Genomic DNA, 17,002 nt, shown 5'->3' on the forward strand with positions numbered 1-17,002 from the left:
ATATTGCATGTAATAACTTCTATTTTCCATTATATTGTATGTAATAACTTCTATTTTCCATTATATTGTATGTAATAACTTCTATGTTATATTCACTACTATGAAAAACTTCATCAGCTATTCGTTACAACTAAGGTAATTAATTCTACATTAGTTTTAAGTTTTGCTATTTTCATACCCTTTTCCATTGACAAATATGCGTGGAAAGAAATAATAGAGTGTTTTTTTTCCACTATCTAGTTTTTCAGGTCGGCATCTCCACGAACATATACATGTATATAGTTGGTAATAATCACTGGTCCAATCTCAGGCTCACCAACAACTTAGTTAACTTGGCATCTTCAGAAAAAGGAAATACATATCTACAAGGATTAGATGTGTAGCACCTCAATACAGAAAATACCAACGATTTTAATATACAAACCCATGAAAAGGTATAATTACAAAGGTCAACACGTACCCGCAACCTTCCCGAAACTAATTATCATAGAACGTATCGTACAAAACACTAATTAAACCGTACGATGTCTCCATTGTGTATTTATTTCTGAAGTGTTTGAATTAATTACAAGTATTTTTCCAAGGTTATAAATTAAATTGTTACAATCTCGGATACGAAGAGTTTAATGAAGCTGACATCAACCTGTTTGTTAACCAATTCAACTCTGCTATGCATTATTCAAGTGTTAAGAATAGAAAAAAATAGAATAATTACTAACTAAATTCATTTGATAAGATGAACTGCGTGTGTGTGTGTTTTTATGATTAACTAACTGCTTCACTCGGAGGACAAGAACTTCTAACGTGTGTTTTTGTTCTTAAAACAGTTTAATTCTGTTTCTTCACGTTTTACACACAGACTATTTCCGCCTCAGTACCAGCCTCACCTGGGTATGTTACCTTTCAAACCAGGGATGCCCCATTATTCAGCACCTAAACTTGTTTTCCTATTCAAACAACATTAATTACAATAATAAAATGTTATTATTTGAGACTCAAATCATTCCTCAAAATGTTTGCGAGACTTTGCAAGTATTGAGTACTGCTGCGGACGACTCGTCACGTCGACGCCCTTTTCTCTCACGTTATAATACTTAAAACTTGAGTTTGTTTGTTTTTTGTTTTTGAATTTCGCGCAAAGCTACACAAGGGCTATCTGCGCTAGCCGTCCCTAATTTAGCAGTGTAAGACTAGAGGGAAGGCAGCTAGTCATTACCACCCACCGCCAACTCTTGGGCTACTCTTTTAACAACGAATAGTGGGATTGACCGGCACATTATAACGCCCCCACGGCTGAAAGGGCGAGCATGTTTGGTGGGACGGGGATTCGAACCCGCGACCCTCAGAATGCGAGTCGAGCACCCTAACCACCTGGCTATGCCGGGCCTAAAACTTGAGTACTGCTGGGGACGACTCATCGTGTCGAGGCCCTTTTCTCTCGCGTTATAATAGTTAAAACTTGTTATAAGATGTGTTGACTTAGTTTTTTTTTATATCTTTATTAATTTGATAAGAAAAGGTTTCATAATTCATAAATTCCGAATCTTATTTAACCGTTTTGTTTAGAGAGAGATAGAAAGTGAGTGTGTGTATATATATATATATATGATTCGGTTTATTCTGAACCTTAAGATAAGGCCAATACTGTTTTCGTTTTTGATATTATCTACAAAGTTATATAGTACATAATACACTTTTACATTTTTATTTTCAACTTCCTGCATATTTATCAAACGAACATCAAAGCTTAATAATCTAATGGTACAGCCAACTTTTCTACGTTTCAATTTTAAAACAAAAACACCATTACTGGAATGTCTAAGAAATGTACATTTTCTCAAAGTTCAATTTTGCAAACCGATCTGATTAAACGCTTAATAATCTACCAATACTTAATTCGATAAAAGTATTTTTAAAACGTGTACATTATGTTGTTTAAGGAGGTTAATTTAACAGCATTCAAACCAACGGTGTAGGTCTTGAAATTTACAGTCCTGAAACCAAAATCTATCTCTTATAGAAAGTCCTCCCCCCTAAAAAAAGATCCACAAGTCAGGCTTGATTACCTTAACCCTAACTGTTTCCTATTTACTAACTGAAGTTTGTAACGGTTGATCTTAACGTACTCACATTAACAGATAAAACAAATACCTTTGTACAAAACGTTATAACTGTAACCTCAAAACCTCTTGAATTAACGTCGAGACAAAGCGGAAGAGACGGTAGTTAGTATTTTGTCCACACTTCGATTGCTGTGATACGTTTAAGGGTAAGTCAGGTATTTCGTTATACTCTGGCAGATGTAAAATGCTAGAGCGACAACACTGTATGGTGTATTCAAGATGCAAGCAGTAAATTATTCGCCTGTCTTACCTCTTTTGTCCCTTAACTGTTGTATTCTAACACTAAAGCATTGTATATTTCATATGTATACCCCCACCATGTGTCCCTTCCCAAGCCTTTAGTCCACTTCCTATACACATATTTAAACTATAGCTGATATTAAACTAAAACATACTAACAGCAACACTTGACGAGCACCATGTATGGAAGAATGGGCTATTTTTGTACACCCCTGTGTCTAAATTAAAGTTCTTCCAGTATTATTCTTGATATTTTGTAAAGTAAGCACAAGCCGGCTGGACTTTCCACACACACTAACTCCATTTGTAGCTTTTACTGGCGATCTTTGTTCAAGACTTACAAGATCACGTGACTAGCCGATTGAAAACAGCACCGCACCGGTGCAAGGGATTTCGAGTCAAATTAGAGCAATATTTCAAAACATTTTGATACAGTGTTGTCCATACATGCTGATGCTTGGAGAAATAATAGAGCTTCACAATGCTTTCCTTTCCAACAAGTCAATTTGCTAAAATAAAAATCTGTCGTTCTTCTACGAAGCCACAGATTCGAATCTCAGTGAGTCTCATTTTAATATGTTATCAGATACATTGCAAAGTGAACTTCTAAAGATTTTTTAAGTTACTTAATTAAATGTTATTTGTACTTAACGTGTTTATTTTTGACAAAAGACGACTCCTCAATAAACGTTCATGTTTCTACCTGAATGGTTTAATTGATACATATTACGCCTTATTTAACAAATGTTTTAACCTTGATATAATAATTGTTTCGTTGGATTTCACGAAAAGCTACTTGGGAGCTAGCTGCACTATACTTGTGATATATTTAATTATATTATCTTTGATAAGATGTTTCATTTAATACGTATATGCACAGTAGCCATTTATAAAAATGATAACAATGCTACAACATAATGTCGGGTTCGATAACCTTCACCGTGATAACACTGAACTCGAGGTGGCGCCGACCCCACTAAATAACGGAAGATGTATTATTTGACTGAAACCTATGACATCAAGGAACATCTAATGCCATTGGTTCACAATTATTGGTAATGTATACAATGCCCAAGTTTATACCAATGATGCTCAATCATATCGAGACCCAGTGATTATGCTGACCAAGAAGGATGAACCTCGTGCTTTTAAAACAAACCCTGAACAAAACAATAGCGTGGTGGATTATTCTATTATTGTCCTGGAGAAAGTAGAACAGAGAGAAAGGAATTCGACGTTGTGAGGTGAAAACAATCGGCAGTAATGATCAGATTCGCTGATGTAATTTGTTCTTCTGGGTGAATCAGATAACTTAAACCTCTGCCACAAGCTTCCCCACACCATTGCACAACTCCAGCTATTGTTGCAACAAGGCAAGGATTGTTAAAAGTTTTGTTGTTGTTTTTCCCAGCACCACTTAAACAGAGAGGACTGTTACATCTTACAATACTATTCAATCTCGTTTTCCCTTGCTCCGACATCTACAGTTGGCGGCCAGTTTTTATAGAATAATTCTCTTTTAGTTCCCACTCTTCATAGACAGGTCTATAGTAATGACACTCCTTACAACGAAAATCATGCTCCTATGAAGTTCGAAAGAACCGTGCTTTTACATCTTACGGATTAAACATAATTTTATTACAACTCTGGATTTGTAAGATTCTAGCAATCGCCTGGCATGTCACGTGACAAGTTAATTTTACATAAGTAAATTGCTGAAGGATTCTACAACACACATACACACATATATATGCTAACAAACCTTCATTAAAATAGAAATCTAGAAATCTTTGAATGTATAGTGTTACAAATATATTAACAATATTTATATTACTGAATACGTAATAAATATGCTATGGCTAAATAACGTGTTAAATAGAAATATATTATTCGAAGTGGAAATTCGCCTATAAATAATGCAATCAAGTATAATCTTATCTAGAAGCTTCAAAAACACTATATACTTTTATTTCAATTCGCATGCTTGCTTTTTCACCATCCCTCCCTCCCCCGTACTTCAGCGATAAGTCTAGGGGTTATAACACTAAAAACCTGTTTTTCATATCCATAGTTGGCACAGCACAGATAGCCCGTTGAGTAGATTTGTGCTAACAACGAACAGTTTTTTTGCCATATCAACAATATCATATGCATTACTTTTATACATGCAAACTATTGTTGACAGTTCATTACAGAACAGTTATAGTTCAAGCGATATAACCAAACATTTCCCGTGACATTTCAGAGACAATAATGTTCGTGATCATCTTTCATGTTTTACATTTTATTATTCCACGTATACACCTATTTTCTTTGGGATATAAACCTTAAGACACTTTTTCCTCAGTTTTCCAACACCTGGCAAACTTATTTCTAGTTTTTCAGGTTCGCCAAAACTAGGACTGGTCAATCCGTTAAGAACAAGGCTAAAAAATCACGCTGTCTTCTACAAGATGATCTAAACAACCAGATACGTTAAGCAGTGAATCATATCGATCGCTTAGCAAGTTACAGTTTTTTCTTGTTTATAACGCGCTATTTATTTCGCTGCCTTTTTTTTATAATAAGTAATTCTACTCACACATTTGTTTTTAAAGTAGCCAAACTAGCCAATAAACATCAATAAAATGTAACTTTTACAAATCTTAGATTTTTCACAATTAACTTGAACAGTTTCTTCTCGTTGGAACAGCAGCCATGATCAATATTAAACAAGTTATCTAACAGTTTGAGAAATCAAGTTGAAAAAACTATCCGCAGCACCATCTAGTGGCTAGTTGAAATATTACAACAAGGTTTATTCTAGAGCTCATGCGAATGGAAGATTTGAGTATTAAATAAAAATTCCATTAATGCTAATTACAATTGAATAATCTTTTATTGCCATTAAAGTTAGAGGAAAAATATGGGTGTTTTTATTTTACCTCCGTATAAATCGTTCATTTTAAGTTGTTGGCACAGCTAATATGGTATTTTTATCCACGTTACGAGGTAAAGCCCCCCCCCCCCAGTGGCTTAGTGATAAGTCTGCAGGCTTAAGACACTAAAAATCAGGTTTCGATACACGTGGTGGGCAGAACACAGATTGCCCACCAACAACCAAGCCAGACAAGCTAAAAACTGCTTTAGTATATGAACAACAATTTTTATAAGATATATTTTCATTAAAAAAAATAATCAGAATTAAAGAGAGGAAAAACCAGTGATTAGATAAATTTTAATTACTAGATTTTAATGCAATACTTGGATTACGGGATATAAAATCCTTTAAAGTAAAGGTATTCAATCACAATCATTTAATTACAATGTATTTTTTTTTATAAGTTATTTTTCAAATATAAATTATTCTGATAAATTACATAATAAGATGATTACACCTATTCAAACCTGTGGTAATTATTCAATGATATTGATTTTTTTTCCGTTTTATTTTCTAATTTTTACATATAACATAGTTTTCTCATGTCCACAAGTTGTCAGTACAGCATTTTAATATACGCAAATGCAAACAAACGAAGACAGCTGTAACTACTGATTGTTTATACGTTGGACTCGCAAGCAGATGAATATTTATACCGTGTAGTGTATCCTTCATAGTGGTATAATACACGACACAGATGAATATTTATACCGTGTAGTGTATCCTTCATAGTGGTATAATAGACGACAACAGATGAATATTTATAGCGTGTAGTGTATCCTTCATAGTAATATAATAGACGACAACAGATGAATATTTATACCATGTAGCGTATCCTTCATAGTAATATAATAGACGACACAGATGAATATTTATACCGTGTAGTGTATCCTTCATAGTAATATAATAGACGACAACAGATGAATATTTATAACGTGTAATGTATCCTTCATAGTAATATAATAGACAACATATGAATATTATAACGTGTAGTGTATCCTTCATAGTAATATAACAGACGACAACAGATGAATATTTATAACGTGTAGTGTATCCTTCATAGTGGTTTAATAGCCGACAACAGATGAATATTTATACCGTGTAGTGTATCCTTCATAGTATTATAACAGACGACACAGATGAATATTTATAACGTGTAGTGTATCCTTCATAGTGGTTTAATAGACGACAACAGATGAATATTTGTACCGTGTAGTGTATCCTTCATAGTATTATAACAGACGACAACAGATGAATATTTATAACGTGTAGTGTATCCTTCATAGTATTATAACAGACGACAACAGATGAATATTTATAACGTGTAGTGTATCCTTCATAGTATTATAACAGACGACACAGATGAATATTTATAACGTGTAGTGTATCCTTCATAGTGGTATAATAGCCGACAACAGATGAATATTTATAACGTGTAGTGTATTCTTCATAGTATTCTTATCTGTATTTCCTTAGTGCAAGGCTACTCAACAGGCTATGTCCATTATAGGGGAGGGGGGGGGATAAAATCCTGGATTTTTACGTTATAAGTCCATAATCTTACCTCTTACCCACCGAGACAGTATAATATTTCCCTTATCGGGGTCTGGGAGGGTCAGGTTTGATGCGACTCATTGACTCGCAGATTGTGAGTCGAGCGCCCCCTAACCGCCAGACCCAGTACAGTTTGAGAAAAAAAAAAGTTTTCATATAAGAAATAAATGAATTGTGAATTGACTTCATGAATTTATGCATTGAATGTAAAACTTCCAATAATAAAAGTTTTATTCCACAATTCATTATCAAACTTCTATGCTCCCTCTATATTTCCTAAGTAATTAATTGTAATATAATGTACTTATTCTATATCTGTATATATAAATCCAAATGCTATTTTTTTTAGAGGGAACCCAAAATAAATTCTTATTCACGCACATAGTTAATATATTTGACATAAAAAGACAATATACAAGATAAATCCGTGTCTCAACATGTACTGATAATGTAGATTAAGATTTAAGGTATAATAATTTAATCCGCGAAGAGGTTAAAATCTCTAGCTGTTTTAACAAGTGGCACAAAGCTCGCGGAAACAATAACTGAATTAAAAAACACACTTATTATCATTAGTGTTCTTTACAATGACTAAACGTAAAATAAAAGATAACTCGTTTTCAGCTTTGTGCTAGAAACTAGCACACCGAATGAAACTTATTAAAGCACGAGAAAGCGCCGTAATGAAACAGTATAACATATATTCGTTACTAATACGAATACTTTGTTGTTTCATAACCTGATTTACAAGATTAAAAATATATCAACGGCTATAATAAAGCGGATAACCCAGAAGTGGGTAAAAGAAATTGCACAAATAAAATCCTCTCTTTCAACCGTGTTGGAAGTGTAAGGAATTTAACCAAAAGAAGTTTTTTTATAAACTACCTTAGGGAGACTTCAGGTTCAGGTTACGAGTTTGTCTTTCCTTTTATATTTTTATACGTTCACGCGTTATTGTCTTACAAAGATGAATTTAAACACATACAGTTTGCTTTAAGAGGCAAAACACACACAAACAAACCTGAACTATTTTTTTATTCATTATAAGTATTGCAACTGTAATTTATCGTGTAATAATCTGACAATTTTACTTTTTTATTTTAATTAATTTACATTTTCATTGTAATAATCAAGACAAAGATTTGACGACACTGCTAAGTTTACAAATATTAAAAATACCTGACACTAAAATATACAAAACCTGCTCTTTTTTGGACCACGTATACACTTATACGTATTGATGAACTGTGTATTAAATCCGAAAGCTCAGGATCGTAAAATAGACTATTGAGATATAAAATATAAATATGACACCATTGAGCAATAAACTTTGTTTAAAAATATACATAAAACAACGTTTAAATTACGCAATAGATTTTTTAAAATTATAAATGACTACATGTTTCAGTAGCTTCCGTTACCATCATCAAGATTGAATATTGTTATGTGTGTGACTTAGTACGAGGATAGATCTATTGAATATTGTTATGTGTGTGACTTAGTACGAGGATAGATCTATTGAATATTGTTATGTGTGACAGGATGATGGTAACGGAAGCTATCGAAACATGTAGTCATTTTTAATTTAAAAAGTATTGTATAATGTAAACGTTGTTTTGCCTATATTTTTAAATATAGACTACTGAGTTTATGTTTTTCAACACCCGCTTACGATCGAACAACGAACATACATGAAGAAAACATGCCACACCTATTAAGGCGATAACTTTTACACGAGTATAGTATTTAAGTGACCTGGCGGTTAGAACACTCGGCTATCAAACAGCAGGTTTGAATTTCGTCACCGAAACATGCTTGCCCTTTCAGCTGTGGGAGCGTTATAATGTGACAGTCAATCCCACTATTCGTTGATAAAGAGTAGCCCCAGTTGGCGGTAGGTGGTGTTGACTAGCTGCCTTCCCTTTAGTATATCATCTATCACGTCAAAATTAGGAACGGCTTGCACAGATAGCCTCCAAACAAATGGATGGTGTATTTAGCGCAAAGCTACATAATGGGCTCTGTCCACGCGGGGAATGTAACCCCGGATTTTTAGGTTACCTAATGGGGAAAAAACCCTAACATATACGTCCTAACAGGCGTTTTTTGAATGCGATTGAACAACCTTTATTGATCCCACGTGTTTTTTTTTTCTTTCATAAGGAGTATGTTATTAAATACGATGGATGATGAATATGTTATTAAATACGATGGATGATGAATGTTTTCTTCCATGTTGAAGTAGAATCGTTTTACATTCGTTTGTGTTCATATTCCCGTGCACCAAACTATGACTATAAACTGATTAAACATTCGTAGTTCATTACATGCATGAACCTCTTGTTTTTTCTTTGTTTGTGGTTTTTTAAGTCACAAGCAGTTCGTATTCTGTAAAGAAATTACCATCGAGAAGATATACAAATTTTAGTTTCATATTACGATTACAAACACAAGATTCAATCAGATGTTTGTTGGATACAAATGAGCAAAAGATGAAGAGCAAAAAAAAAGAAAAAGATTCAGATACAGAATCTTTCTCGATCATTATTAACATAATCTTGGATTTTAGTTAGCTTCCTTGGAACCAGATTACACAAAGAAAAAGTAAATGTGTTAACTTCAGAAAAACTTGCAACGAGACCTGAATCAGCCTCTCAGTGTCACAGCGGTATGTCTGCTGAGTTACAACGCTAGAAATCGTGTTTCGATACCCGTGGTGGGCAAAGCACAGATAGCCTATTGTGTAGCTTTGTGCTTAATTACAAACGAACAAGACCTGAATCATCTTCTTAACATAACATTTCCATAATTTATGTAAAATAACATTTCCATAATTTATGCAATATAATATTTCCATCATTTATGTAATATAACATTTCCATAATTTATGCGATATAATATTTCCATCATTTATGTATTGTCAATTGACCGAATACAGGTGGAACAGTAAAAAATCAAAAACAAAAAGAAACACGAAAATATTAGTCGAAAGGTTCAAAACTCAATCAAATCACACATCGAAAACATCCTACGTTTCCAAATATCTTTAACATAATATAAAAACAATATCTATTCTTTCTATATGTTTCACGTAACAATCAAAATAAACTCCATTTCTTCATTTTCAAATTACTGTTTAAAGTAACGTTGTTTGTTTTTTTGCTTCTAATGTAACAGAACAAGCCCTGTTCCTATGATATTACTGGTTTGATTATACAGAGTGTCTGAAATGTCTGGAATCATAGGCACTTCAACGAATTTTACAGATTATGTTCCTCTTGCTGGGGCCCGGCATGGCCAGGTGTTAGAGCGCTCGACTCGCAATCTGAGGGTCGCGGGTTCGAATCTTCGTCTACCAAACATGCTCGCCCTTTCAGCTGTGGGGGGGCGTTATAATGTGACGATCAATCTTAATATTCGTTGGTAAAAGAGTAGCCCAAGAGTTGGCGGTGGGTGGTGATGACTAGCTGCCTTCCTTCTAGTCTTACACTGCTAAATTAGGGACGGCTAGCGCAGATAGCTCTCGTGTAGCTTTGTGCGAAATTCAAAAACAAAACAAAAACATGATGCAATGTTGTTTAAGTAAGTTTTTAGAGTAGCATGACATATTTAGCCAGTCGTACATGTAATACTTTATAAGTAGGAAATAGAAAAATAATAAAATATATTCAACAACAGCCTTAAGTTATTCTCAACACTTTGTAGAAATACCTAAAAGAAGCACGAAGAGTACTGAAGATGAAATTAACCACATGGTTCTTGAGTATATTTGATACCATAGAGTTCAAGAAACAATTTTGAACATTAGTTTAAGAATGTTTGTTATATTAAGTCTGCGTATTTCCAACAATTAATGTTTCACTATCTGTTTGACTGGTTATTGTATATATTAACAATAAAAACACCTGTAATAAACAATCAAACAAACATCTTGGTAGTAGTACAGTGCTTACTATTTATATCTTTCGTGTTGAATATATACTGCAACAATTAAAAATACAGCCACATACAGTCGATATATACTGCAACAATTAAAAATACAGCCACATACAGTCGATATATACTGCAACAATTAAAAATACAGCCACATACAGTCGATATATTTGTTACCTAGTAGTACTGTACCTATTACTAGTTTGACGAGATGTTTCTACTAGCTGTATATATTTTGGTTTTGTGATATTTACTTGCATGCTAAATACAGATATTCGTATTTCAAGTATTTAACATGTCACATGTAATGAATAAGGGTTGTCTGAAAGTTAAAAAAAAATGAATCTATCTCTTAATGTTCTGTATTGGTTGAGTTATTAATGAACGTTAAAACTACAGCTTTGGTAATACGGGAAAAACATCCACGTGAAATTAACTAAACCTGGATGTAGATTAAATATTTAAGAGATGTTCTAAATCTTATGTTGTTTTATACTGTGAAACGGCAAGCAGATGTTCTAAATCTTATGTTGTTTTATACTGTGAAACGGCAAGCAGATGTTCTAAATCTTATGTTGTTTTATACTGTGAAACGGCAAGCAGATGTTCTAAATCTTATTTTGTTTTATACTGTGAAACGGCAAGCAGATGTTCTAAATCTTATACTATATTCGTATAAGCTGTTGTACGTGAATTTTATAGTTTTTGTAAGAGTTGGCGGTGGGTAGTGATGACTAGCCGCCTTCCCTCTAGTCTATCACTGCTAAATCAGGGACAGCTAGCACAGATAGCCCTCGTGTACTTTTGCACGAAATTAAAAAACAAACAAATAAAGTGATGTGTAAGCACAATGAGCTATCTGTGCTATGCTCGCAGTGTGGATTGAACCCCATATTTTAGCGTTATTAGCCCCTCAAACTCAATGCTTAGCCACTGGAAGGTACGTGTGAGAGGCATCTTAAAAAATATAAGTTCAAGTATTGTATCCATTGCATTTTTTTCAAACTAAATACAATATCTGCAATCCCTAATTCCCGTGTAGCTACAGACTATACTGACTGCTTCTTTTGTTTCACAGTGAAAACGATATTTAGGTTTTAAGCAAACATCCCCTCGTGGCTCAGTAATAAGCTTAAGGTCTTATAGCGCTAAAATTCGTGGCTCTATACCGTTGTTTATATAGCTTTGTGTTTAAGAGAACAAACAAAGCTAATATCTGACCTAGTGGTAAAAATATCAAAGCACGGTGGCCGGAGAAACACCCCATAATACACTAACCCATCAACGTCGACAAATATTCATTTTTTTTATAGTTTTTTTAAAGATCCTATTTTATACTCCTTGAGAGATAACTATAGCAATTCTAAGCCACTCATGTACACTAATGATCCGCTGCTCATAAGACTGTCCACAGTTGAAGTTATAGAAGTTAAAAACATATACAAGGTCCGTGTAATTATGAATAAAATATAATGTGTTTAAATTCATTAAAGAAAATCTGAATTTGATGAGGTCCAACGGTTAACGTGGCGGGATAGGGATCGAGATGCGATATGTGCTGAACACGATTCACACTTTTAAGTTTGTGGGGGCGTTATAAAGTACCATTCTGGTTGAAATATCAATACCTGATCTGGCAGAACAAAACACATGCTTACCCGAACTTGTTACTCATCTCACAACCAACCACATAGGTTGGGCGATCAGTATAATTTGTTCATTGGCGACTGAATATTTGAATGTATATGGAGTGTTGTAACTAAACTGATGGAAAGAGTTATATTATACTTCGACCACTTCATGTCATTTGACTGTCAAAAATAGTTCCTAGGAGTGTTTAGTACGTTATTTTAGAATCAAAAATGGTTCATCGGGGTGTTTAATAATTTATGTGAATGTCAAAGATAGTTCCTTGGAGTGTTTAGTATGTTATTTGACTGTAAAAAATAGTTCATAGGAGTGTTTAAATTAATATGCTAGTTAACTGTCAAAGGTAGTTCCTAGAAGCATTTAGTATGTTATTTGACTATCAAAGATAATCCCTAGGAGTGTTTAATATGTTATTTAACTGTCAAAGGTAGTTTTTGGAGTGTTTAGTATATTATTAGGAATAGAGCGGATACACAAAACATGCAATACAAACTATTTACTGATATACATCTTTAACAACCAAATAGTAAATTTTTAAAAGTATTTGAGAGACACCCTTATGTGATAAACAAACCACATACAAAATTACAAGTCACAGAACCACTTGAGAAAGTCAGCAGAACAGATACAAAAATTCATAAAACCACAGAGTCTCAGTTTCACTGACTGACTGACATTGTTGAAATATTCTAGCTGTGTAACAAACAGATTTACCATAGTTATAAATGTACCAAATAGAACAATAGCACAGTGACCACGTGCTAGTGCTAGCGAGAAGTATTTAATTAAATTAATTAACGAATTTATCAACCTTAGTATATGTACACAACCACAACTCACACTACACCATCCAAATGGCATTGTACACTATAGTGTGCTATCACATGTACAGCACACATGCACACTCACTTTACCATAAGTAAAGAGAATGTACACTACACACACACAATACACCATTATTTGCACATACCATAATATTATGATGCACACCCACAGTGATGATATACAAATGAATGAATGATACATAAGGTCATGTCACCTTGTATGAAAAAAGTGCATGAACAAGTGGACAAAATATTTAAAAAATTAAACTGTAGGAATGTGTGCACCAAAAAGTGAGGAAACAAGGTAGGAATGGCCATGGTGTAATAAAACTTCCTCTGTACAACCTCACAAGGGGGCGTGTCCTACATCCAGTCCATACCTACTTCGTTTTTCTGTGTTCATGATATTATACAACTTGTGGGTACATACAAAAGTGTGTCTATGATTCTTCTACTTTTGTATAGACAGTAACGAATCCATAACATCGATACACAGAACTTTTTAGGATTTTCATATCTTTGTATTTTAATACACCTATATAGCTAATGTACGAAATCCTGTTGCTTTCTCATGCCATGGAAAAGGAGGGACAAGTTGTAAAGAAAAAAATATATACAAGTTATGGGTCCACACGAACATCTGATTCTCTTGGTATCGTATAAACAGACTTTACAATACATGTATTGTCTTCAGTAATTCGATTCACAGAAACCTCTAGTCATTGTATGATAAGAATAACTAGGTTTGATAAGTTTAGTCCACCTGGTATATTGTATACAGGATAGATAAAATAAACAAAGTTGTCATGGACAGGATGTTGGACACGCCCCCTTGTACAGAGGAAGTTTTATTACACCATGGCCATTCCTACCTTGTTTCCTCACTTTTTGGTGCACACATTCCTACACTTTAATTTTTTTTTACTATTTTTCCACTTGTATATTACTTTATTGTCAAAGATAGTTCCTAGGATTGTTTAGTATATCTTTTTCATTGACTGTTGTATCATTTTTATTGTAATACGTTAACATAATAAATAACAATAAACAATGTTTGTGTCGCCTGTATGGTTAATGTTTTGTAGGTTATATACGCAAAAAAAAGGCCATCAGAGTCCGCCATTTCAGGTTTAAAGTTCAAAACTTTTTCGGAGAAGGCCTCCGGACCCTCACCATTGGAAGGGAAAAGAAGAGCCTTCTACTACACCATCTTTCTGTGTGTAACTCAACACTCCTAGCTATGCATCTACTAAAGGGGAAGAAAAAACGTACTGAACGTCGGACTACCCTTTATATAATTGAAGAATAGGCTAATTTCACAATAAGTCTTGCTTCCAAATCATTGCTACTTGGAAACATATTGTTACGAGGGTAAAATGTTATATACTAAGGCCACAAATTTACTGAAATTACAGATCACGTCTTTATTGATTTCAGTTATGCATGAAAGGTTTACATAAAATATAAGTGTACTGTTAAAAGGATACTGATATTGTACTATAAGTTGAAAGAGAAAAAACACACAAAAAACAGGACTATTTTTACTCTTCAAAATCAGTAGAGAAATTCTTCATCAAAATTTTTAACGTCTCAAAACATTTAAATTTGATTGCTTTCTATTAATATGTACTTAAAGGCGTGCGATTAGAAGCAGGACTCGAGTACTGTAACTTTGTATCCTGTTGTTGTGCTTTCTCTTAACTAATAAAACAAAATCCAGTAATCCAAGGGAAAGCATTACACTCATTATTTCATCTATGTAACATCCGCATGTATGCACGTGCCCCTTACGTCATTGCTGGGTAGACTACAAACGGCGAGGTCAATGACCGATTCTGATGCTAAGTGCGGCAATAAAGTCGTTCATCACTACGCACTGAAAAGTAGAGCACTAAGAGAAACATAAAATATCCAAAATTAAGCGGAAAGCATCTGTTTTGTGACAAAACAACAACAACAACAAACACTATTATCACAAAATTATTAAAGATCCTTTAATTTTTTTCTTTCAATTAACAGTTCAGTTCATTAAATAATAAATAAAAAAGATAACCAATATTGCCAGCTGTAGATTCACAAAGCAGGAAATCACTTTAGAAAAGAGAGAAAACAAAAATAAACGTTATGATGTTACATTTGTTTATTATGCACTTGTTTATAATGTTCAATTAATTTGTATAAAAAGAAACTTAGTTTAGTATCTATTGCTGGATCACAGATGAATTTTATTTTTTTCTAAGATTAATGAATATACGTTGTTTATAGTAAATTGTTTATTTGCTTTTGTCTTAAGCTCAAAGATGCAAAGTTGGCTTATCGCTGATATGCCGAGCGCAGGGATCGAACCTCGAACTCTGTGTTATAAACCCTGAATATTATCGCTTAAGCGAAAGAACTTGCACATTATAAAACGCGTAAAAAATATTATTTACAGTTTTGGGCAGTCATGTTTATACATTAACATCAAATAAAAAACGTAATTTTTGGGCTACTTCTAAGCGCGTGCTATTACCTAACTCTTCTAATCTCATATATTTCACAGTGCCACTCCAAGTTACATAAGTCTACAGATTAACTTGGCACTTATAACAACGATAATTATGACAAATGTTGAGGGGGGCTAAGTAAAACGCATACACATTCTGCATTGGAAAGCTAAAACGTAAGATTTTCCATTTTCATTGAAGTTTTTTTTTTTTTACTCAGATTCAAGATTTTATTTGATTCAAAAATCACATTTTTGGTAAAGCTTCTGTAATTCCGGGAGACTGGACAGTACACATTTTTTAGTGGCAAGGATGTCTTGCTGGAGTAATTTCGTTTTGTATCGGTAAAAGTATAAAACCTGCTAATTTTGAATTGGTAAACTGAAGGGAAGGCAGCATCCATCGCCAACTCTTGGGCTATTCTCGTCCAAGCGAACAGTAAACTTGACCTTCATTGTTATAGCGTACCTACGGGCTCCAAAGGGCGGGGTTTTAGCACAGCGGGTCGCGAGTCATAAGGCTTTGCATTCAGTTTCTGTTTTTAAGAACCCCCCCCCCCCCGGGATTATTTTTCTCTATTACATGTGCTCGTAAGAATCGCCTCTATCTAAATAAACATGTGAAAGAACAATTCGAGATCTTGTTTTATTATTTTAATATTACAGAAAAGTTAGATCTTTTTATCACTTGAAGTTTCGTATTGTTTTAGTTGCGAGATTTAAATATAGAATAACTAGTGAATAAACACATTTATTACTAAACACATTATCGCATTCTCATTTCTGGGGGTTGGTATTAAACGAGAGACAATACACGAATTAACAGCGGTGTGTTTGACCAACAGGCTAAACACTATTTCACATACACCACTGTGCAGTTTAATATCACAAAAGCAGATTGAATGACCACTAACGATCGACTACAGGAGTTAGTTTTGAAACTGCGTTTCGCTCACTGAAACGCATACACAAAATGCTTTATCATTTCTCTTTTTAATGAACTATTTATGTCTGATTGGCTGAAGACTTTTTAAAGACAGAAAACTGTAATCCCTTCAACAAAAATTACACTCTTAACACGTTGGTTGCTATATGCCCCACCGGTGGGCCGCAACTAACATTTAGTTATGGACAGTGTGACACACCGGTGGGGGGGGGGGCGGCATGGCCAGGTGGTTAGGGCACTCGACTCGCAGTCTGAGGGTCCGAATCCCCGTCCCACCAAGCATGCTCGCCATTTCAGCCGTGGGGGCGTTATAATGTGACGGTC

General features: G+C 34.1%; 1 protein-coding gene across 1 annotated transcript in view; it reads right to left on the minus strand.

Moving 5' to 3' along the window:
- The window catches only part of LOC106457092 (rho guanine nucleotide exchange factor 17-like), a 90,270-nt gene that overhangs the window by 46,135 nt on the left and 27,133 nt on the right, over nt 1-17,002 (minus strand). Inside the window, exon 2 of the mRNA XM_022382908.1 lies at nt 3,430-3,454. Within this exon, the coding sequence (XP_022238616.1) occupies nt 3,430-3,454 (25 nt within the window). The remainder of the gene's footprint in view (nt 1-3,429; nt 3,455-17,002) is intronic.

This window comes from Limulus polyphemus, unplaced genomic scaffold (genome assembly GCF_000517525.1).
Source record: "Limulus polyphemus unplaced genomic scaffold, Limulus_polyphemus-2.1.2 Scaffold291, whole genome shotgun sequence".
In the NCBI taxonomy this organism is placed as follows: Eukaryota; Metazoa; Arthropoda; class Merostomata; order Xiphosura; family Limulidae; genus Limulus; species Limulus polyphemus.